Below are 25,814 nucleotides of genomic sequence, written 5' to 3' on the forward strand. Positions count from 1 at the left end.
GATGAAGTGAAATATGCTGCAGGTGGTATGTTGAAAATGATCTATGATATAGATAGGGCTATTATAATTATATGATATACAGTAGATAGGCCTAAATCTTTCAAATCATAGCAAGAATTTGTACATGTCTTTATCATAGGCTACAATTCACCCCATCCAAGTCTACCTCATTATTAACAGGTGAATTTCCACCCTTGACTTTGGAAGTGTCTGTCTGACTGTATTAATAGTTCCTCACCAGTTAAAGTTTGATGTTGGAGGTCATTAGCATGAGACTGCTTTATTAGGAGCTATGTATAGCCTATCTGCTGTATGAGCCATGGATAATGAGAACCATGAACTGACACAGAGCCATTATCTGTGACTAAAGAGGTGTGTGTGTGGTGACTGAAGATGTGTGTGTGTGTGTGTGTGATTGAAGAGGTGTGTGAGTGTGACTGAAGATGGGCAGGAACAGTATCATTACAGCCCAACTTCACCAGAGATATTTATACTGAACTGCCAGACTGAACTTGGTGACAGAATATTAATCTCGGTCTTCTATCAGATATAGACTTACTGTACTGAGCTGGTGGTGGACGTACAACACTGTGGTGACATCTGCTGGTTGATTACATCTTACACTGTGATCAAAACAACTGGGAACTCAGAAATCTCAGAAGTCTGACTTCAGTGCATTAAAGAGAACTGGGAACTCTGGGAAAAAACCGAGCTCCGACTGGGAAAATCGTTTTGAACAGTCATCCAACTCAGAATTCCAAGTCGGAAACTCTGGCATCTTTCTAGCCTGAAGATTTGGCCTAGTTTCTTTCAGAGTTCCCAGTTGTCTTGAAAGGACCATTATATTCATGGAGTGAAAGAACTGGATAGGTGGAAGCAAGATGGCTCCATCTAAGTAATTAACACCTAACTGGTATGGTACATTATTAGCTGTCTGCACACAGAACTCTCCAGTGTCATAATTTTTTATTTTATTTTTACGTCATTTAGCAGACGCTCTTATCCAGAGCGACTTACATGAGCAATTAGGGTTAAGTGCCTTGCTTAAGGGCACATCGACAGATTTTTCACCTAGTTGGCTCGGGGATTTGAACCAGCGACCTTTCGGTTACTGGCACAACGCTCTTACCCACTAAGCTACCTGCCGCCCATCAGACACAAACAACACATCATACAGTCTCAGCCAATTTTATTGCTTCAATCAAATCACAACAAACAGTATTATAATCGTTCACTCATTTAGTTCTCACAGATGTTCCTCTTCAGTTTATCAGGGCCTGGATCGGTATCCGCTCCTCACGGAGAGAGGGGGGAGGGAGGGAGGCAGAGAGGACAAGAAGGAGAGGGAGAAAGGAGGAGGTCAGAGAAAGGAACTACCATTGCTTGTCTTTTCCTATGATAAAATAATGACTTGCAGCCTGGTGTCTCATTAGTTTATCTATCAAAGTGCAACGAGTGCTACGGTGCTTTAATAACATCTGGGTCAGAGGTCATACATTAACAGATGGGAGCATTAGAAACAGAGATGGACTTGGTTTAACCCAAAACCACCCCCACACACACTCCCTTAGTCTGGGGTGGCCAACCCTGGTTCTGGAGAGTTCTAGGGTGTGCAAGCTTTGTCAGTATCAGCATTAACACACTAGTTCCAGCTAATGAATGTATTGGTGACTGATTGAATCAGGTGTGTTAGTGCTAGGCTGGAACAACAGCCTGCCCTAAGCCATACACCTCCAATCTACAGTCCCTCAGTATCAGGAGAACACATCAATATAAAACTACATAGTATACTCTTTACAGTACATATTGTCAATAAATACCAGTGACATCAGAGGGTCAGAGGTGACAGACTGGTTTGGAATGCTGCTACAGACTGAACACTGACCTACAGGGTCATGACCTCCTCTCATATTGCGCGTTTAGAGACAACTAACGAAGGAATGAGAGAAGGGAGAAGGAGGAGAGGAGGAGTAGACTTTCACCCAGGCATTGGTGTCGCAGAGGGTCGGAGGGGATGTGTAGCTGTTGGACTGTAGTTTGGTCCAGGTGTGTGTGTCTAGCTGACAGACTTCAGTTTGACCCAGGGGTTGGTGTTGCAGAGGGTAGGAGGGGATGGTCCAGGTGTGTGTGTCTAGCTGACAGACTTCAGTTTGACCCAGGGGTTGGTGTTGCAGAGGGTAGGAGGGGATGGTCCAGGTGTGTGTGTCTAGCTGACAGACTTCAGTTTGACCCAGGGGTTGGTGTTGCAGAGGGTAGGAGGGGATGGTCCAGGTGTGTGTGTCTAGCTGACAGACTTCAGTTTGACCCAGGGGTTGGTCCCGCGGACCTCCATGGGTAGATCGTTGGCAAAGATGTGGTTGCAGAGCTCGTCCAATGGCGGCTCAGGGTCAGAGATGGCAAACTGGGCCGCGTCCTCGATCACCTTCCTGATCTCTACATCTATCTCCTGTAGGGAGGGAGGACAGAGAGAAGGTGGCAAGGAGGGAAATCATTTGAGTAATTGGACCGTGTGTGTGTGTGAGCGTGCGTGCGTGCATGTGTGTGTGTGTGTGGATGCGTGTCGGTGAAGGTGTGTGTACCTTGATCTCCTCCACACAAGCCATGTTGTTGGACAGCATGCGTTCCTTCAGCATGGTGATGGGGTCACTCTTACTGCGCACTTCCTGGATCTCCTCACGTGAACGGTAGCTACAGGAAGTTACATCACACACAGGAAGAGGAGTTAGACATGATTAGCAAGGTTCCGCACCAGCCCTTGGTTGATGAGAAAGACAGACAGAAAGAAAGAGAGACAGAGAGAGAGAAACAGAGAGAGAAAGAGAGAGTGAGAGAGAGAGAGAGAGAGAGAGAGAGAGAGAGACCTGTATGCACTCACTAACTGTAAGTCGATCTGGATAAGAGCGTCTGCTAAATGACTAAAATCTAAATCTAAAATCTAATTGGACCGTGTGTGTGTGTGTGTGTGTGTCCTCCCTCCCTGCTAGAGATAGGTGTAGAGATAGGTGTAAAGATAGGTGTAGAGATAGGTGTAGAGATAGGTGTAGAGATAGGTGTAGAGATAGGTGTAGAGATAGATGTAGAGAGCAGGAAGGTGATCGAGGACGCGGCCCAGTTTGCCATCTCTGACCCTGAGCCGCCTTTGGACGAGCTCTGCAACCACAGGCTAAACTAGGGAGTGGCAACACAAGGAAATGGGCGGGGCTAAAAACAGAATAGAGAGAGTGAGAGAGAGAGCGATGGGAGATGTGGTGAGGAGTGAGGGGGCGGAGAGAGACAGGGTGTTCAGTTGACAAACACATTGTCAGGGGTCAGAGATCATGTCTCACCTAACCCCGGGGTCGCTCATGCTATGTCCATGGTAACGGTAGGTCTCCAGCTCCATCACAATAGGACCCTGCCAGAGAGGTTTCAAAAGCAAGACACTCAACAAGCTAGCCAACCCCACCATGACACTGCTGAATAGCCTGATCAGGGATTTCTATTGGAGCAGAGGTTTCTTCCTATATCTATGCTGTTTGGCCCTGCAGCACACCAGGAGTGTGGGACCAGTTACAACTCTGTACTAGAGTCTCTATTCTGCTGGTCACTGAGCCTCCCTCTGTCAGGAAACAGACACAGGTGTGATACTAGAATATGATCAGCCCTTTGACAAAGTGATTCTTTAAGCTCTTAAACCAGCTATAACTTTTTCATCTCTGCACCAATCAGAACTCTTCTCCAGCTCTACAACCAATCATAGCTCACCTTCCCGGCTCTGCAGTGGTCTGCAGCAAACTTGATGGCCTCCCTCACACACAGCACGTCCATGCCATCCACCTACACCACAGGGACATAGGGGTCAATATAGCAAAGTTACACTCACTGACTGTGTGTGTGTGTCCTACCTTGATTCCAGGTATATAGTCTCCTCTCTTGAAGTACTCAGTGCTAGCGGAGGACCTCTCTACAGACGTCCCCATGCCGAACTTGTTGTTCTCGCAGATGAAGATACACGGCAGCTTCCACAGAGCCGCCATGTTGAACGACTCAAAGATCTGGCCCTGATTGGACAAGAGGAGAGACGATGATGATGCTGATTGAATAACTTCATTGTAACCGTGAGATAGATAGAGCTCACCTGGTTGGCTGCTCCGTCTCCGTACAGCGCCACGCACACCTGGTTGTTGCCCTGGTACTGGCAGGCTAGGGCCACACCTGCCCCTAATGGAACCTGTAGACACACACACACACACTGCGAGAATGCATGGGTGTGTGTGTCTCATCTTCCCCTCTCGGTCTAGGTGTGTGTGTGTGTGTGTGTGTGAGTGAGTGAGTGAGTGACCTGTTCAGAGTGTTACCTGAGCCCCAACGATTCCATTCCCTCCATAGAAGTGTTTAGCGTACATGTGCATAGAACCACCTTTACCTTTGGCCACACCCCCTCTACGACCTGAGAATGGGGGAGAGAAAGGGAGAGAAAGAGAGAGAGAGCGAGGGAGAGAGAAAGAACAGAGAGAGAGATTAGAGATGTATTTCAGGTAGAATGATCAGTTTATCTTCCTTAAATCCTGACTGTAACCATTAGGGGAATTACAAATCTGACCTTCGATCAGTTTCTAGGTGTGTCTCACCTGTGAGTTCAGCCATGATCTCTCTAACGGACACACCCCGTGTGAAGGTGTAGCCGTGGGCACGGTACGCTGTGATCAGGTGGTCTGTTGGGTTGATGCCCGCCTCGATGCCCATCGCACATGCCTCCTGTAACACAACCAACAGCTAGGAGAGAGGAGGGGAGTGTGTGTGTTCCCGTCTCTCTTGCTGTGTGTTTATGTGTGTGTGTGTTCCTGTCTCTCTTGCTGTGTGTTTATGTGTGTGTGTTGTGACCTGTCCGTCGTAGAGGTGGCAGAAGCCTCTGATGATCTTCTGCTTGTAAAGCTGGTCAGCCTTCAGCTCCATGCGTCTCATGGTCTGCATGGTCCTGTAGTACTGGAGGCCCTGTTCTCTGGTCAACACCGCCGTCTCAGAGGGGCCCTCCTCCAGACGGTGCAGCTCACACTTCTATTGGACAGCACAGGGAAGGGAGGGAGACAGGCAGCTCAGCCAACCAATCAGATAACAGTTTGATGAGGAAGTTCCCATTTCATACTGTATCTAGGGCTTGTTGGTGTGATAGAAGTGTGTTGTGTAGAATAGACATGTCTAGGAGAAGTCTATTCATTAAATGTCAAAACAAATGCACATGTGTGTATGTGGACTCACCTTGATGTGAAAGCTGGCCTGTGGGGTGAAGTCAGCGATGGAGCGTGTGGACACCACCATCCTGGCCCCCTGCAGAGAGAGAGTAACACACACACACAGGAAATACAAGTCCAATGGCCCCACCCCCAAAGGCTAAATCCAGCCCTGCCCTGGGCCACAGTGTGAAAGGAGGACTGGGGGTTCTGCAGAAGGAACGTGGCTGTTTGAGGTTCAGGTTTCTCTGTTTGGATCTGACTGGCTGGCTCTAACTAGGTCTGGGTGCTCTGGTACTAACTGGTGGTATTGGTAGTTGTCGGGGGGTTGCTGGGTCGGGTGTTGAGGTTAAATCGACGTGTTCGGACAGGCCAATCAGCAGCTGGGCAACAGAGGAGCCACCCAATCAGACCAGAGCACATCCAGAGGAGTCTGACAGCTGAACTCTAGATCTCTGCCCTAATATGGAGGAGTAGAGGGTTGGGACAAAGCAGACTAATCTGTAGTCAGGACTATTACTACCACTATCATTATCATTATCACTACCACTACCAATACCAATACCACAATCACTACCAATACCACTACCACTACCACTACAATTATCATTATCACTACCACTACCAATACCACAATCACTACCATTATCATTATCACTACCCCTACCAATACCACTATCACTACCTCTACCCCTACCAATACCACAATCACTACCACTACCATTATCATTACCCCTACCAATACCACTATCACTATCACTACCAATACCACAATCACTACCAATACCATTATCATTACCCCTACCAATACCACTATCACTATCACTACCAATACCACAATCACTACCAATACCACTACCATTATCACTACCATTATCATTATCACTACCAATACCACTACCATTATCGCTACCGCCACTACCACTACCACTATCACCACTACCAATATCATTATCACTACCAATACCACTACCACTATCACTACCACCACTACCAATACCACTATCACTACCATTATCACTACCAATCCCATTATTCACTACGTACTACAGCGCACCAAAGAGAGTCAGGGCAGGGCATCTATCAGCACACACACAGGCTGTGCTCTATATGAGCTGTGTTGTGTTCAAGGTCTTACAGGCTAGATCAGGCCGACAGGACAGCAGCGCTATGAGCTCCTTACCTCTGACACTGTTTGGGCTCCCTACAAGAAAGCCAGGGAGAGAGAGGGTGGAGAGAGGGGGGAGAGGGAGGGGGAGAGAGGGAGGGGGAGAGAGAGGGGAGTCATAGGTAGAGAGAGGAGAAAGAGAGGTGTCGAAAATAATTAATCTTTAAAACACTATAGGGGAACCTATCCAAAAACGCATAGCCCCTAGGGACTAGTATCTTTCTAACCATGAAAGGTGTGCTGATAAGTTCAGGGTGAGAGAATGAGGCTGAGTGGGTGTGCTGAAGTTCACAGAGAGCATTACAGAGGAAAGCCTATAGACCAGAGGCAGACGGCCAAGAAATTAGTACACAAATTGCACCAACCATCACTAGCCTACGCACATTCATATACAGTCAATGCTACGTACCAACATCAGAGCGCCACTATGCGGCAAACGTAAATTCCCCATGCGGGAATCCCTTGTTGTGTCCATAGAATTAGAAATTAGAATACTACAATGGACATGAATGTTCTTATGACAGTATAAAAGGTTAGCCATTTTGGTCAGGGAGTTGGTTAACCATGGTCAGCCAGTGCTGTGATAAGATATTGTGTAAAACAATGAATGTGAAGATTAGCTAGCTAATAAACATACTGTGCAGGTAGCCAGTCAGTTTTTGTAGAATGATTCCATACATTTTTTAATTTAACAGCCAATATGTCAACATTCCATTCAAACAATGCAGTCAATCCACAGCCGTACTCTGGCTGAAATCAGTAGATGATAGGACTTAGACAAGTTGTAAATGCAACAAGTACTGATATTGTATCATATAATAACACTCACAGCTTTCCAAGAAAACAAACATTGAGACATTTATGGTCTGTTTACATATATTTTAGAGGCTATTTATACAGAACATTTGTATAAAGCCTGTATAAACTGTATTTTTTATTATATGAGAATATTTTAGGTTGACAATAATTATATTACACAATTTCTGATATATCACATGCCTTACTTATATACTGACTGTACAAAACATTGAAAACACCTGCTCTTTCTATGACAGACTGACCAGGTGAATCCAGATGAAAGCTATGATCCCTTATTGATGTCACTTGTTAAATCCACTTCAAATCAGTGTAGATGAAGGGGAGGAGGCAGGTTAAAGAAGGATTTTTAAGCCTTGAGACAATTGAGACATGGATTGTGTCTGTGTGCCATTCAGAGGGTGAATGGGCAAGACAAAAGAGTTAAGACATTCTTAGTCTGGTTTGGATTTCTCCCTGACCAAAATGGCTGCCATTATCATACCATTCCGGAACTTTGAGGGTTCATGACATAGCTCCTCTAGTAATTTAATAGGATCTCTATGGTTGTGCCCTGCGTACAAACATTAACCACCATGGACAGCGCCTAGAAAAGGGCGAATGCCGAATCAGCACCATGGCCACTGAACAGTGCCGCCGCGGTCCTATGCCTCTATTAGTTCAAATGTGAATTTCATAAACTTGAATACCCCCTCGGTTTTCAAATCACATACAGTGGGGAGAACAAGTATTTGATACACTGCGGATTTTGCACGTTTTCCTACTTACAAAGCATGTAGAGGTCTGTAATTTTTATCATAGGTACACTTCAACTGTGAGAGACGGAATCTAAAACAAAAATCCAGAAAATCACATTGTATGATTTTTAAGTAATTCATTTGCATTTTATTGCATGACATAAGTATTTGATACATCAGAAAAGCAGAACTTAATATTTGGTACAGAAACCTTTGTTTGCAATTACAGAGATCATATGTTTCCTGTAGGTCTTGACCAGGTATGCACACACTGCAGCAGGGATTTTGGCCCACTCCTCCATACAGACCTTCTCCAGATCCTTCAGGTTTCGGGGCTGTCGCTGGGCAATACAGACTTTCAGCTCCCTCCAAAGATTTTCTATTGGGTTCAGGTCTGGAGACTGGCTAGGCCACTCCAGGACCTTGAGATGCTTCTTACGGAGCCACTCCTTAGTTGCCCTGGCTGTGTGTTTCCCAGCCACGACCCATCTTCAATGCTCTTACTGAGGGAAGGAGGTTGTTGGCCAAGATCTCGCGATACATGGCCCCATCCATCCTCCCCTCAATACGGTGCAGTCGTCCTGTCCCCTTTGCAGAAAAGCATCCCCAAAGAATGACGTTTCCACCTCCATGCTTCACGGTTGGGATGGTGTTCTTGGGATTGTACTCATCCTTCTTCTTCCTCCAAACACGGCGAGTGGAGTTTAGACCAAAAAGCTCTATTTTTGTCTCATCAGACCACATGACCTTCTCCCATTCCTCCTCTGGATCATCCAGATGGTCATTGGCAAACTTCAGACGGCCCTGGAAATGCGCTGGCTTGAGCAGGGGGACCTTGCGTGCGCTGCAGGATTTTAATCCATGACGGCGTAGTGTGTTACTAATGGTTTTCTTTGAGACTGTGGTCCCAGCTCTCTTCAGGTCATTGACCAGGTCCTGCCGTGTAGTTCTGGGCTGATCCCTCACCTTCCTCATGATCATTGATGCCCCACAAAGTGAGATCTTGCATGGAGCCCCAGACCGAGGATGATTGACCGTCATCTTGAACTTCTTCCATTTTCTAATAATTGCGCCAACAGTTGTTGCCTTCTCACCAAGCTGCTTGCCTATTGTCCTGTAGCCCATCCCAGCCTTGTGCAGGTCTACAATTGTATCCCTGATGTCCTTACACAGCTCTCTGGTCTTGGTCATTGTGGAGAGGTTGGAGTCTGTTTGATTGAGTGTGTGGACAGGTGTCTTTTATACAGGTAACGAGTTCAAACAGGTGCAGTTAATACAGGTAATGAGTGGAGAACAGGAGGGCTTCTTAAAGAAAAACTAACAGGTCTGTGAGAGCCGGAATTCTTACTGGTTGGTAGGTGATCAAATACTTAAGTCATGCAATAAAATGCAAATGAATTACTTAAAAATCATACAATGTGATTTTCTGGATTTTTGTTTTAGATTCCGTCTCTCACAGTTGAAGTGTACCTATGATAAAAATTACAGACCTCTACATGCTTTGTAAGTAGGAAAACCTGCAAAATCGGCAGTGTATCAATAGACAAAGAGAAATCCAAAGGGGCCAACCAATTGGATCCTGGTCTGCTTAAGTGTGGATCCTGGTCTACTTGTTCTCCCCACTGTACAGATGAGCTGGTTAAGAAGCTAAGATTTAAAGTTGGCCTTTTCTACAGATTGTGCCTTTCTCTAAGCAGTAGGAAGCAGATTATTCAGTCAACCTTTTTATCTGTTCTAGATTATGGTGATATTATTTATCAAAGTGCAGCTGCTACTACTCTTAACCCTTTGGATGCCATCTACCATAGTGCCCTTCATTTTGTTACAGGTGACAGTTTTGATACTCATTACTGCATCTTGTATCAAAAGGTTGGCTGGACTTCACTAAAGACCTGTAGATCTCTACATTACTCCCTTTGTGTTTACAAGGCCCTACTTCAGAAACTTCTGTCTTATCTAACTTTGCTGTTGAAGTATAGACACCTGAGTTGCCTAACCCGTTCACAGGATTGGTTAACTCTTGAGGATCCTAGGGTCTCCACGGAGCTAGGTAAATCTGCTTTTATACTGAACAAAAATGTCAAAGATTGTACTGAGTTATAGTTAATATGAGGAAATCAGTCAATTGAAATAAATTCATTAGGCCCTAATGTATGGATTTCACATGACTGGGAATACAGATATGCATCTGTTGGTCACAGATACCGTAAAAAAAAAAAAATGGGCCTCACAATGGGACTCAGGATCTCGTCACGGTATTTCTGTGCATTCAAATTGCATTCAATAAAATGCAATTGTGTTCATTGTGCATAACCTTATGCCTTCCCATACCATAACCCCAGCGCCACCATGGGGCACTCTGTTCACAACGTTGACATCAGCAAACCGCTCGCCCACATAACGCCATATACGTGGTCTGCGGTTGTGAGGCTGTTTGGAGAAATTAACATTAAATTATCTGGCAACAGCTCTGGTGGACATTCCTGCAGTCAGCATGCCAATTGCACGCGCCCTCAAAACTTGAGACATCTGTGGCATTGTGTTGTGTGACAGAAGTGCACATTTTAGAGTGGCCTTTTATTGTCCCCAGCACAAGGTGCACCTATGTAATGATCATGCCGTTTTATTTATTTTTGCCCCCTTTTTCTCCCCAATTTTCGATCGTCTCATCGCTGCAACTCCCCAACAGGCTCAGGAGAGGTGAAGGCGGAGTCATGCGTCCTCTGAAACATGACCCACCTAACCGCGTTCCTTAACACCTGCCAGCTTAACCCGGAAGCCAGCCGCACCAATGTGTCGCAGGAAACACTGTTCAGCTGCCGTGATTTGTAATGTTTTATTTGTGCTTCCCACTATTTATATACAGTAACAGTCAAATGTTTGGACACACCTACTCATTCAAGGGTTTTTCTTAATTTTTACTATTTTCTACATTGTAAAATAATAGTGAAGACATCAAAACTATGAAATAACACATATGGAATCATGTAGTAACCAAAAAAGTGTTAAACAAATCAAATTATATTTTAGATTTTCAAAGTCGCCACCCTTTGCCTTGATGACAGCTTGGCACACTCTTGGCATTCTCTCAACCAGCTTCACCTGGAATGCTTTTCCAACATTCTTGAAGGAGTTCCCACATATGCTGAGCACTTGTTGGCTGCTTTTCCTCCACTCTGCGGTTCAACTCATCCCAAACCATCTCAATTGGGTTGAGGTCGGGTGATTGTGGAGGCCAGGTCATCTGATGCAGCACTCCATCACTCTCCTTCTTGGTTAAATAGCCCTTACACAGCCTGGAGGTGTGTTGTCTCATTGTTCTGTTGAAAATCAAATGATAGTCCCACTAAGCGCAAACCAAATGGGATGGCGTATCGCTGCAGAATGCTGTGGTAGCCATGCTGGTTAAGTGTGCCTTGAATTCTAAATAAATCACTGACAGTGTCACCAGCAAAGCACCCCCACACCATCACATCTCCTCCTCCTCCATGCTTCACTGTGGGAACCACACATGCGGAGATCATCCATTCACCTACTCTGCGTCTCACAAAGACACCGCGGTTGGAACCAAAAATCTCAAATTTGGACTCCAGACCAAAGGACAGATTTCCACCGGTCTAATGTCCATTGCTCGTGTTTCTTGGCCCAAGCATGAAGGCCTGATTCATGCAGTCTCCTCTGAACAGTTGATGTTGAGATGTGTCTGTTACTTGAACTCTGTGAAGCATTTATTTGGGCTGCAATTTCTGAGGCTGGTAACTCTAATGAACTTATCCTCTGCAGCAAAGGTAACTCTGGGTCTTCCTTTCCTGTGGCGGTCCTCATGAGAGCCAGTTTCATCAAACGCTTGATGCTTTTTGCGACTGCACTTGAAATTGTCCATATTGACTGACCTTCATGTCTTAAAGTAATGATGGACTGTCGTTTCTCTTTGCTTATTTGAGCTGTTCTTGCCATAATATGGACTTGATCTTTTACCAAATAGGGCTATCTTCTGTATACCACCCCTACCTTGTCAACTGATTGGCTCAAACGCATTAAGAAGGAAAGAAATTCCACAAATTAACTTCTAACAAGGCACACCTGTTAATTGAAATGCATTCCAGGTGACTACCTCATGAAGCTGGTTGAGAGATTGCCAAGAGTGTGCAAAGCTGTCATCAAGGCAAAGGGTGGCTACTTTGAAGAATCTCAAATATAAAATATATTTCTATTTGTTTAACACTTTTTGGGTTACTACATGAGTCCATATGAGTTATTGACATCTTCACTATTATTCTACAATGTAGAAAATAGTAAAAATAATGAAAAAACCTTGATTGAGTAGGTCTCAATATGTTTCCCAAAAAAATCCATTGCACCTGTTCTGCTTTTCCCTGTACTTCAGAATTGTCAACTTATAGGAAATAAATATTAAATAAATAAAATACTGCAATACTCGTTATACCGATACATCCTACACATATATGTTCAAATTTAATCTGGCCTAATAAATGCATGGACAGGCTGTCATCAATGCAACCACTGAACAACAATGATTTGGATGTTGTGTTGTTCAATTCGGACTGTGAGTGACCATGTTAACGGGCCGACATCTACAAGGTCAGCAATGCTATCTGGGACTGAAGCTACTAGCAACCTCTCATCTGGCACATGTAGTTAGCGAGCTTGCTATCTCATAGCGAAATCACCTAGCTAGCTTTCAGCACCTTGGACAGCAGCACGTATGTTGCCAGAAGTACGTACCACATTCTTGCTGGCGTTGCCAAGTCGGAACACGTTTGAGATGAGGGTCAACATATTTTGCATGCTACTGGACACTTCGCTCTACCACCAGTACAGAACAGCCGACCTAGCTAGCTAACGGATTAACGTCGACAACATAGATCAGCTGACACTTCCGTGGTGGGTCGGGTGGCCAACTAAAACTATCACGGGGTTGGCCAAGACAGAAGGCAATTAATTACATTATGATAATAAAGATTAGGTGCAGGCCTGCACAAAGTTCAACCGCATTATTGTTGTTGAATATCTAGATCTATTCTAAAACTGCTTGAAGTTGTAGTTTTTTTATTGCCTGGCTGTATCCTTAAATGCTCTAACATTTTCGCTGCTCTGCCACCATGGGAAAAAGCAATAATGTCCAGCTGCTGACTCTGTGTGCTTTCACTCGAACTACCCTGGAATGTTCTTGTCATCAGAGGGAAATGGAGATGACGTCCTGGACGCTTTTAACAATTGATCCACTTATTTTATACTTCTGTAACTCGGCTGAAGCGACAGACAGCAAGAAGGTCCATTGCCCACCTGTCCCTGGCTGTTCCCTGCACATGAGCAAGGCAAAGAGTCCCACCACGTGCGTTACCTGATATCTATTTTACCTGTGCACTGCAATGTTATAATAAGCAACTGCCTGCTCATCATGTTGCTGTATTTATTCACTTTTAGTCCTCACATGATTACATGAGTACACTGAGAGAGAGAGAGAGAGAGAGAGAGAGAGAGAGAGAGAGAGAGAGAGAGAGAGAGAGAGTGGATGGTACAACTAGAAAGTGTTAGTAATTATTACAGCTCATTACCGGCTCTCATACCTCTCTTAGTCTCTAAGCCTGCTCCAGACTGGGTGGGGACAGCAGTAGTTGATGGACAGTTGAAACAGCTCAGTCTGTTGGACTACAGAGGAAGATACCTGGTCCTGCTCTTTTACCCTCTGGACTTGTGAGTACCTCAGTCTACCACTGGGCTGCTGTTTTCAGCTCATCTCAGTCAAGACCAGAGACCCAGATAACATTTAAGAAAGTTGAGTAATGATCCGAGAATTCCCTATACAGCTCAGTAAAAGTGTGTGTATGCGTGTGTCTCGCAGTACGTTTGTCTGTCCCACTGAGGTGATAGCTTTCAGTGAGCATGTGGAAGAGTTCAGAGCCGTCGGAGCCGAGGTGGTCGCCTGCTCTACAGACTCCCAGTTCACACACCTGGCCTGGTATACGAACTCTGATCCCTGACCTCTCACCCCTTTACCCCGCTTTACAAATACAAATTGATTGATTGATTTTCCATGTCAACAGGATCAACACTCCTCGGAAGCAGGGTGGGCTTGGACTAATGAAAATCCCTCTTCTCTCTGACATCACACACCAGATTGCCAAGGACTACGGCGTCTACATGGAGGACCTGGGACACACACTCAGGTAGGGCTCACACACACACACCCTTCTCCTCTCCCCTTCTCCTCTCCTCTACCACTCCTCCTCTACTCTCTCCTCTCTTCTCCTCTCCAGGGGTCTGTTCATCATAGACAGTGTAGGTGTTCTGAGACAGGTGATCTTAAATGACCTCCCAGTAGGACGTTCTGTAGAGGAGACCCTGCGTCTGGTCCAGGCTCTGAAACAAACCGACACACACCACACAGGTAGGGTTCTTAACACACACAGGTAGGGTTCTTAACACACACACACACCACACAGGAAGGGTTCTTAACACACACACACACACACACACAGGCTCTGTCGTAGCTGGCCGTGACCGGGAGACCCATGGGGCGGCGCACAATTGGCCCAGCGTCGTCCAGGGTAGGGGAGGGAATGGCCGGCAGGGATGTAGCTCAGTTGGTAGAGCATGGTGTTTGCAACGCCAGGGTTGTGGGTTCGATTCCCCCGGGGGGCCAGTAATAAAAAAATAATGTATGCACACACTAACTGTAAGTCACTCTGGATAAGAGCGTCTGCTAAATGACTAAAATGTAGGGTTCTTAACACACACACACACACACACACAGGTAAGGTTCTTAACACACACACACACAGGTAGGGTTCTTAACACACAAACCACACAGGTAGGGTTCTTAACACACACACACAGGTAAGGTTCTTAACACACACACACACACACACACACCACACAGGTAGTGTTCTTAACACACACACACAGGTAGGGTTCTTAACACACACACACACACACACACACACACACACACACACACACACACACACACACACACACACACACACACACACACACACACACACGGGTAGGATTCTTAACGGACACACACACAGCACACAGGTAGGGTTCTTAACACACACACACAGGTAGGGTTCTTAACACACACAAACACCACACAGGTAGGGTTCTTAACACACACACACACAAACACCACACAGGTAGGGTTCTTAACACACACACACACACACACACACACCACACAGGTAGGCTTCTTAACACACACACAGGTAGGGTTTTAACACACACACAGGTAGGGTTCTTAACACACACACAACACACAGGTAGGGTTCTTAACACACACACACAGGTAGGGTTCTTAACACACACACACACACACCACACAGGAAGGGTTCTTAACACACACACACACACACACACACAAGTAGGGTTCTTAACACACACACCCCACACAGGTAGGGTTCTTAACACACACACACACAGGTAGGGTTCTTAACACACACAGGTAGGGTTCTTAACACACACACACACACAGGTAGGGTTCTTAACACACACACATACACAGGTAGGGTTCTTAACACACACACATACACAGGTAGGGTTCTTAACACACACACACAAGTAGGGTTCTTAACACACACACACACACACACACACACCCCACACAGGTAGGGTTCTTAACACACACACACACACAGGTAGGGTTCTTAACACACACACATACACAGGTAGGGTTCTTAACACACACACACAGGTAGGGTTCTTAACACACACAGGTAGGGTTCTTAACACACACACACAGGTAGGGTTCTTAACACACACAGGTAGGGTTCTTAACACACACACACACACACACACAGGTAGGGTTCTTAACACACACAGGTAGGGTTCTTAACACACACACAGGTAGGGTTCTTAACACACACACACAGGTAGGGTTCTTAACACACACAGGTAGGGTTCTTAACACACACACACAGGTAGGGTTCTTAACACACACACACAGGTAGGGTTCTTAACACACACACACACACACACACACCATACTGGTAGGGTTCTTAACACACACACACCACAGGTAGGGTTCTTAACACACACAACCAGGTAGGGTTTTTAACACACAGGTAGGGTTCTTAACACACACACACAGGTAGGGTTCTTAACACACACACACACACACACACACAGGTAGGGTTCTTAACACACACACATACACAGGTAGGGTTCTTAACACACACACACACCATACTGGTAGGGTTCTTAACACACACACACACACCACAGGTAGGGTTCTTAACACACACAACCAGGTAGGGTTTTTAACACACAGGTAGGGTTCTTAACACACACACAAACACCACACAGGTAGGGTTCTTAACACACACACACCACACATGTAGGGTTCTTAACACACAGGAAGGGTTCTTAATACACGCACACAGGTAGGGTTCTTAACACACACACACACAGGTAGGGTTCTTAACACAAAACAAACAGGTAGGGTTTTTAACACACACACACACACACCACACAGGTAGGGTTCTTAACACACACACAAACACCACACAGGTAGGGTTCTTAACACACACCACACAGGTAGGGTTCTTAACACACACACACAGGTAGGGTTCTTAACACACACACACACACACACACAGGTAGGGTTCTTAACACACACACACACACACACACAGGTAGGGTTCTTAACACACACACACACACCATACTGGTAGGGTTCTTAACACACACACACACACACCACAGGTAGGGTTCTTAACACACACAACCAGGTAGGGTTTTTAACACACAGGTAGGGTTCTTAACACACACACAAACACCACACAGGTAGGGTTCTTAACACACACACACCACACATGTAGGGTTCTTAACACACAGGAAGGGTTCTTAATACACGCACACAGGTAGGGTTCTTAATACACACACACACACAGGTAGGGTTCTTAACACAAAACACACAGGTAGGGTTTTTAACACACACACACACACCACACAGGTAGGGTTCTTAACACACACAACCAGGTATGGTTTTTAACACACAGGTAGGGTTCTTAACACACCACACATGTAGGGTTCTTAACACACAGGAAGGGTTCTTAACACACGCACACAGGTAGGGTTCTTAACACACACACACACACAGGTAGGGTTTTTAACACACACACACACACCACACAGGAAGGGTTCTTAACACACACACACACACAGGTAGGGTTCTTAACACACACACCACACAAGTAGGGTTCTTAACACACACACACCACACAGGTAGGGTTCTTAACACACACAACCAGGTAGGGTTTTTAACACACAGGTAGGGTTCTTAACACACACACAAACACCACACAGGTAGGGTTCTTAACACACACCACACAGGTAGGGTTCTTAACACACACTACACAGGTAAGTTTCTTAACACACACACCACACATGTAGGGTTCTTAACACACAGGAAGGGTTCTTAACATACACACACACACAGGTAGGGTTCTTAACACAAAACACACACAGGTAGGCTTTTTAACACACACACAAACACCACACAGGTAGGGTTCTTAACACACACACCACACAGGTAGGGTTCTTAACACACAGGAAGGGTTCTTAACACAAAACACACACAGGTAGGGTTTTTAACACACACAGGTAGGGTTTTTAACACACACACACAGGTAGGGTTCTTAACACACACACACAGGTAGGGTTCTTAACACACACACACACACACACACACCATACTGGTAGGGTTCTTAACACACACACACCACAGGTAGGGTTCTTAACACACACAACCAGGTAGGGTTTTTAACACACAGGTAGGGTTCTTAACACACACACACAGGTAGGGTTCTTAACACACACACACACACACACACACACAGGTAGGGTTCTTAACACACACACATACACAGGTAGGGTTCTTAACACACACACACACACACCATACTGGTAGGGTTCTTAACACACACACACACACCACAGGTAGGGTTCTTAACACACACAACCAGGTAGGGTTTTTAACACACAGGTAGGGTTCTTAACACACACACACCACACATGTAGGGTTCTTAACACACAGGAAGGGTTCTTAATACACGCACACAGGTAGGGTTCTTAACACACACACACACACACAGGTAGGGTTCTTAACACAAAACAAACAGTTAGGGTTTTTAACACACACACACACACCACACAGGTAGGGTTCTTAACACACACACAAACACCACACAGGTAGGGTTCTTAACACACACCACACAGGTAGGGTTCTTAACACACACACACAGGTAGGGTTCTTAACACACACACACACACACACACAGGTAGGGTTCTTAACACACACACATACACAGGTAGGGTTCTTAACACACACACACACACACCATACTGGTAGGGTTCTTAACACACACACACACACACCACAGGTAGGGTTCTTAACACACACAACCAGGTAGGGTTTTTAACACACAGGTAGGGTTCTTAACACACACACAAACACCACACAGGTAGGGTTCTTAACACACACACACCACACATGTAGGGTTCTTAACACACAGGAAGGGTTCTTAATACACGCACACAGGTAGGGTTCTTAATACACACACACAGGTAGGGTTCTTAACACAAAACACACAGGTAGGGTTTTTAACACACACACACACACCACACAGGTAGGGTTCTTAACACACACAACCAGGTAGGGTTTTTAACACACAGGTAGGGTTCTTAACACACACACAAACACCACACAGGTAGGGTTCTTAACACACCACACATGTAGGGTTCTTAACACACAGGAAGGGTTCTTAACACACGCACACAGGTAGGGTTCTTAACACACACACACACAGGTAGGGTTTTTAACACACACACACACACCACACAGGAAGGGTTCTTAACACACACACACACACAGGTAGGGTTCTTAACACACACACCACACAAGTAGGGTTCTTAACACACACACACCACACAGGTAGGGTTCTTAACACACACAACCAGGTAGGGTTTTTAACACACAGGTAGGGTTCTTAACACACACACAAACACCACACAGGTAGGGTTCTTAACACACACCACACAGGTAGGGTTCTTAACACACACTACACAGGTAGGTTTCTTAACACACACACCACACATGTAGGGTTCTTAACACACAGGAAGGGTTCTTAACATACACACACACACAGGTAGGGTTCTTAACACAAAACACACACAGGTAGGCTTTTTAACACACACACAAACACCACACAGGTAGGGTTCTTAACACACACACCACACAGGTAGGGTTCTTAACACACAGGAAGGGTTCTTAACACAAAACACACACAGGTAGGGTTTTTAACACACACACACAGGTAGGGTTTTTAACACACACACACACAGGTAGGGTTCTTAACACACACGCAAACACCACACAGGAAGGGTTCTTAACACACACACACACAGCTAGGGTTCTTAACACACACTACACAGGTAGGGTTTTTAACACACACACCACACAGGTAGTGTTCTTAACACACACACACAGAGGTAGGATTCTTAACACACACAACCAGGTAGGGTTTTTAACACACAGGTAGGGTTCTTAACACACACACAAACACCACACAGGTAGGGTTCTTAACACACACCACACAGGTAGGGTTCTTAACACACACACACACACACACACACACAGGTAGGGTTCTTAACACACACACATACACAGGTAGGGTTCTTAACACACACACACACCATACTGGTAGGGTTCTTAACACACACACACACACACACCACAGGTAGGGTTCTTAACACACACAACCAGGTAGGGTTTTTAACACACAGGTAGGGTTCTTAACACACACACAAACACCACACAGGTAGGGTTCTTAACACACACACACCACACATGTAGGGTTCTTAACACACAGGAAGGGTTCTTAATACACGCACACAGGTAGGGTTCTTAATACACACACACACAGGTAGGGTTCTTAACACAAAACACACAGGTAGGGTTTTTAACACACACACACACACACAGGTAGGGTTCTTAACACACACACAAACACCACACAGGTAGGGTTCTTAACACACACACAAACACCACACAGGTAGGGTTCTTAACACACACCACACAGGTAGGGTTCTTAACACACACTACACAGGTAGGTTTCTTAACACACACACACCACACATGTAGGGTTCTTAACACACAGGAAGGGTTCTTAACATACACACACACACAGGTAGGGTTCTTAACACAAAACACACACAGGTAGGCTTTTTAACACACACACAAACACCACACAGGTAGGGTTCTTAACACACACACCACACAGGTAGGGTTCTTAACACACAGGAAGGGTTCTTAACACAAAACACACACAGGTAGGGTTTTTAACACACACACACAGGTAGGGTTTTTAACACACACACACACACAGGTAGGGTTCTTAACACAACGCAAACACCACACAGGTAGGGTTCTTAACACACAACCACACAGGTAGGGTTCTTAACACACACCACACAGGTAGGGTTCTTAACACACACTACACAGGTAGGGTTCTTAACACACACCACACAGGTAGGGTTCTTAACACACACTACACAGGTAGGGTTCTTAACACACACACACACACACACACAGGTAGGGTTTTTAACACACACACACACACACACCACACAGGAAGGGTTCTTAACACACACACACACACACAGGTAGGGTTCTTAACACACACACACCACACAGGTAGGGTTCTTAACACACACACACACACAGCTAGGGTTCTTAACACACACTACACAGGTAGGGTTTTTAACACACACACCACACAGGTAGAGTTCTTAACACACACACACAGAGGTAGGATTCTTAACACACACAACCAGGTAGGGTTTTTAACACACAGGTAGGGTTCTTAACACACACACACACACACACACACACAGGTAGGATTTTTAACACACAAACACAGGTAGGGTTCTTAACACACACCACACAGGTAGGGTTCTTAACACACACTACACAGGTAGGGTTCTTAACACACACACACACAGGTAGGGTTTTTAACACACACACACACACACACCACACAGGAAGGGTTCTTAACACACACACACACACAGGTAGGGTTCTTAACACACACACACCACACAGGTAGGGTTCTTAACACACACAACCAGGTAGGGTTTTTAACACACAGGTAGGGTTCTTAACACACACACAAACACCACACAGGTAGGGTTCTTAACACACACCACACAGGTAGGGTTCTTAACACACACTACACAGGTAGGTTTCTTAACACACACACCACACATGTAGGGTTCTTAACACACAGGAAGGGTTCTTAACATACACACACACAGGTAGGGTTCTTAACACACACACACACACACACACAGGTAGGGTTCTTAACACAAAACACACACAGGTAGGATTTTTAACACACAAACACAGGTAGGGTTCTTAACACACACTACACAGGTAGGGTTCTTAACACACACACACACACACACAGGTAGGGTTTTTAACACACACACACACACACACACACCACACAGGAATGGTTCTTAACACACACACACACACACACACAGGTAGGGTTCTTAACACACACACCACACAAGTAGGGTTCTTAACACACAAACACCACACAGGTAGGGTTCTTAACACACACAACCAGGTAGGGTTTTTAACACACAGGTAGGGTTCTTAACACACACACAAACACCACACAGGTAGGGTTCTTAACACACACCACACAGGTAGGGTTCTTAACACACACTACACAGGTAGGTTTCTTAACACACACACCACACATGTAGGGTTCTTAACACACAGGAAGGGTTCTTAACATACACACACACACAGGTAGGGTTCTTAACACAAAACACACACAGGTAGGCTTTTTAACACACACACAAACACCACACAGGTAGGGTTCTTAACACACACACCACACAGGTAGGGTTCTTAACACACAGGAAGGGTTCTTAACACAAAACACACACAGGTAGGGTTTTTAACACACACACACAGGAAGGGTTCTTAACACACACACACACAGCTAGGGTTCTTAACACACACTAAACAGGTAGGGTTTTTAACACACACACCACACAGGTAGTGTTCTTAACACACACACACACAGAGGTAGGATTCTTAACACACACAACCAGGTAGGGTTTTTAACACACAGGTAGGGTTCTTAACACACACACACACACACACACACACAGGTAGGGTTCTTAACACAAAACACACACAGGTAGGATTTTTAACACACAAACACAGGTAGGGTTCTTAACACACACCACACAGGTAGGGTTCTTAACACACACTACACAGTTAGGGTTCTTAACACACACACACACACACACACACACACACACACACACAGGTAGGGTTTTTAACACACACAAACACCACACAGGTAGGGTTCTTAACACACACACTACACAGGTAGGGTTCTTAACACACACCACACAGGTAGGGTTCTTAACACACAGGAAGGGTTCTTAATACACACACACACAGGTAGGGTTCTTAACACACACACACACAGGTAGGGTTCTTAACACAAAACACACAGGTAGGATTTTTAACACACAAACACACAGGTAGGGTTTTTAACACACACACACACACAGGTAGGGTTCTTAACACACACACACACACAGCTAGGGTTCTTAACACACACACACAGCTAGGGTTCTTAACACACACCACACAGGTAGTGTTCTTAACACACACACACACACACACGCCAGGGTTGTGGGTTCGATTCCCACGGGGGGCCAGTATAAAATAAAAAAATAAAATTCATGTATGCACTCACTAACTGTAAGTCGCTCTGGATAAGAGCGTCTGCTAAAATGACAAAAATGTAAAATGTAACCCAAATTGCCTGTTCATATGGTCAAGGTGTTTGATTAATGGACGGAGTCAGGGAGGTGTTCGAGATGGCCACCAGGGCGGCGCTACAGGCCAAGAAACGTGCCAAGAAGAATGCCTGCACACTGTTATAGGCCCCAGGGAGAAGTTGCCCCTGGACACTGATCTAGGACCAGTTTTTCCCTCCCAAAATATAATTGTAATCATTAAAGGGATGGTGTGACGTTTTGGCAATGACTGGAAGTCTATGATAGGGTTCCTCAACTGGCGTCCCTATTTTATTTGGCCCCCGAAATATATTTTATTGCTGGACATAAAGACTGTGAAAACATCTGAAAATCAGCTCCAAGTGATTTTGATTTTGGAATTCTGTTCCAAAGTATTCTCACTCATAATAGAGAGATATATGTGATCATATACAAATGTAAGCAAGGTTTGAAATGATAATGTTTTAGTCAATGTATATGTCTGTTTGGGCATCTTGCGGTCAATTTGCAGTCTACAAATTATGTGTGATTATGTTCCTGACCATTCGCTCAAGAAATAATCATCCTGCGGCTGAATCTAGTTGATGATCCCTGTTCTATGGGATCAGCTAGCGTTAGCGCAATCAGCTAGCTGATACCATAGACTTCCAGTCATTACGCTAACGCTAGTTATCAAAGGCTCACAAAACTTACTTCAACTTCCTTTAAACTACACTGGGGGCATAATATTTTTTTATCCACGAGTTCATCTGACTCTGGGTAAGTAGTTAAAGGGCTTTATTGCCAGAATGGTGCACCATCCCTTTGAGGGGTAGGCTTAAAACTGGTCTCAGATCTGTCTGTGGGCAACGTACCATATTGGTACCATAGAGGTAGTAGGGTGTATTTTGGGTACTGGTGATTGGGGAGGTGAGGGGAGAACCACAGAAAGAACTAGATCTGAAAGAATTGGATAGGTATCAACAGTAAATCAAACGTTTATTTGTCATATGTGGTCCTCTGGTCCTCTGGTCCTCTGGTCCTCTGGTCCTCTGGTCCTCTGGTCCTCTGGTCCTCTGGTCCTCTGGTCCTCTGGTCCTCTGGTCCTCTGGTCCTCTGGTCCTCTGGTCCTCTGGTCCTCTGGTCCTCTGGTCCTCTGGTCCTCTGTAGCTCAGCTGGTAGAGCACGGCGCTTGTAACGCCAAGGGTAGTGGGTTCGATCCCCGTGACCACCCATACACAAAAAAATGTATGCACACATGACTGTAAGTCGCTTTGGATAAAAGCGTCTGCTAAATGGCATATTATTATTATTATTATTATTATTAATCACCTGTTTTTACCTGTAACTTCCTTTTACACCACAAGATGGCGATCAAACTCCTCTCACTCTTTTGTTAGCGTAATCATATCACTCTGCAGTTTATACAAGGAATCAATTTAGTATTTTAATTAAAGGTCCTATTACTGAAGGTGCAGGAAGCCTATTGTTATTGTAAAGAAAGATGACAGCTTCAGACCAGTTGATGGCTCTATAGCACACCTTAGGGCTAGAACTTCTGGACTGTTGAATTTGAGTCATGCTATTTGGTAAACATAAAATGTGCTATGCACTGTAAACAGAGCATTGTGGGGCTCCAGCCTTGTGCTAGGAGGACCCCCAAATGCTGCTTTAATTTAATATATATTTATCTAATACTGATGAGACTGATGTTTGTGTCGGAATTATAATCCAGTATTTAGACCAGCTGATGTGAACGACAGTCTACCAGAGGGATCTGTTCAATGAAGTTAAACATTACAGATAGAAATGTAATGAATAGAGCTGACATGATGTCTATAGGACAGGCAATCATATATGTTCTACACAATACATTTATATCTGAACATTCTGGAACACCGCACCCTGAACAAGACTAGCCAACTCAACAACCTTCACTGGAGAGCGTCTGCTAAATGACTAAAATGTAAATGAGGAAAATTAAAACTTTTAACACTGGTATGAAACCTTACAACAGCTTCTATCAGTGATGTGATTAGTGTGGTCTTCAATTGCTGATAGTAAAATGCAAAGTTAAACATGAATAGACAAACACCTGAATCACAATGGAGGATAAATATGTATTCATTTTTTGCATTTCTGTAAAATTACTTTGATCGAATCTAGATGCCCCTTTCCCTTAACTAACCCATACACACCCATTCACTCGGTCACAAATACAGATGAAGGATTATATCAAATAAAATAACCTTGGTGAGTAGCTGCGGAAAAACCAAGACGGTGTGTATTGAAGCTGGAAGACAGTGTAGCATGAATACCGTTTTGACAGTAAAATCATGTTGATATAGAAAATATGAAGTGATCCACAGTCACTATTGACAGTGGGGGGGGATCCCTATTCCCAACTGTCCAGAAGAATAAGAGAGGGAATATCCTACAGACAGTGAGTCACGTGGCTGTGGCTTGCTATATAAAGCAGGCAGACAGGCATCGAGGCATTCAGCTACTGTTCGATTGAACGTTAGAATGGGCAAAACGAGTGACCTAAGCAACTTTGAGTGTGGTATAATTGTCGGTGCCAGGCGTGCCGGTTCCACTATCTCAGAAACGTCCGGCCTCCTGGGCTTTTCATGCACGATTGTGCCTATAGTTTAGAGAATAGTGTGACAAACAAACAACATCCAGTCAGCGGCAGTCATGTGGGCGAAAACAGCTCGTTGATGAGAGGTCGAAGGAGAATGGCAAGAATCATGCCAGCTAACTGGCGGGCCACAAACTGACATAACGGCATCTCAGGACGCACAACTCATCGATCCTTGTCACGGATGGGCTACTGTAGCAGACGACAACAGCGGGTTCCACTCCTATCGGCTGAAAACAAGAAGAAGCAGCTCCAGTGGGCACGTGATCACCAACACTGGACAATTGAGGAATGGAAAAACATTGCCTGGTCTGACGAATCATGCTGATGGCAGAGTCAGGATTTGGCGTAAGCAGCATGAGTCCATGGACCCCCCATCCTTCCTGGTGTCAATGGTACAGGCTGGTGGC

General features: G+C 45.0%; 2 protein-coding genes across 3 annotated transcripts; one reads left to right on the forward strand and one right to left on the reverse strand.

The window, feature by feature from the left end:
• Positions 1-1,172: 1,172 nt before the first annotated feature.
• On the reverse strand, positions 1,173-12,830 carry LOC121569291 (pyruvate dehydrogenase E1 component subunit alpha, mitochondrial). Of its 2 annotated transcripts, XM_041880113.2 has the most exons (13): positions 12,678-12,830; positions 6,394-6,414; positions 5,239-5,307; positions 4,864-5,037; positions 4,611-4,737; positions 4,338-4,429; positions 4,118-4,210; positions 3,885-4,040; positions 3,745-3,816; positions 3,327-3,394; positions 2,580-2,688; positions 2,306-2,446; positions 1,173-2,230 (listed from the first exon to the last, which is right to left on the reverse strand). In XM_041880113.2, the coding sequence occupies exons 1-13, from the start codon at positions 12,738-12,740 to the stop codon at positions 2,207-2,209; spliced, it is 1,209 nt and encodes a 402-aa protein (XP_041736047.1). In that variant the 5' UTR covers positions 12,741-12,830; the 3' UTR covers positions 1,173-2,206. The 2 variants fall into 2 exon arrangements, with proteins under 2 accessions (XP_041736047.1, XP_041736045.1); XM_041880111.2 differs by having other exon boundaries at positions 1,173-2,446; positions 12,678-12,829.
• Positions 12,831-13,144: 314 nt separating this feature from the next.
• LOC121568695 (peroxiredoxin-4-like) lies at positions 13,145-24,168 on the forward strand. The gene is made up of 6 exons (XM_041879090.1): positions 13,145-13,277; positions 13,532-13,649; positions 13,798-13,914; positions 14,000-14,122; positions 14,213-14,343; positions 24,164-24,168. Exons 1-6 carry the CDS (start codon positions 13,145-13,147, stop codon positions 24,166-24,168), a joined length of 627 nt encoding a protein of 208 aa, XP_041735024.1.
• The last annotated feature ends 1,646 nt before the right edge of the window (positions 24,169-25,814 follow it).

This window comes from Coregonus clupeaformis, chromosome 7 (genome assembly GCF_020615455.1).
Source record: "Coregonus clupeaformis isolate EN_2021a chromosome 7, ASM2061545v1, whole genome shotgun sequence".
NCBI lineage: Eukaryota > Metazoa > Chordata > Actinopteri > Salmoniformes > Salmonidae > Coregonus > Coregonus clupeaformis.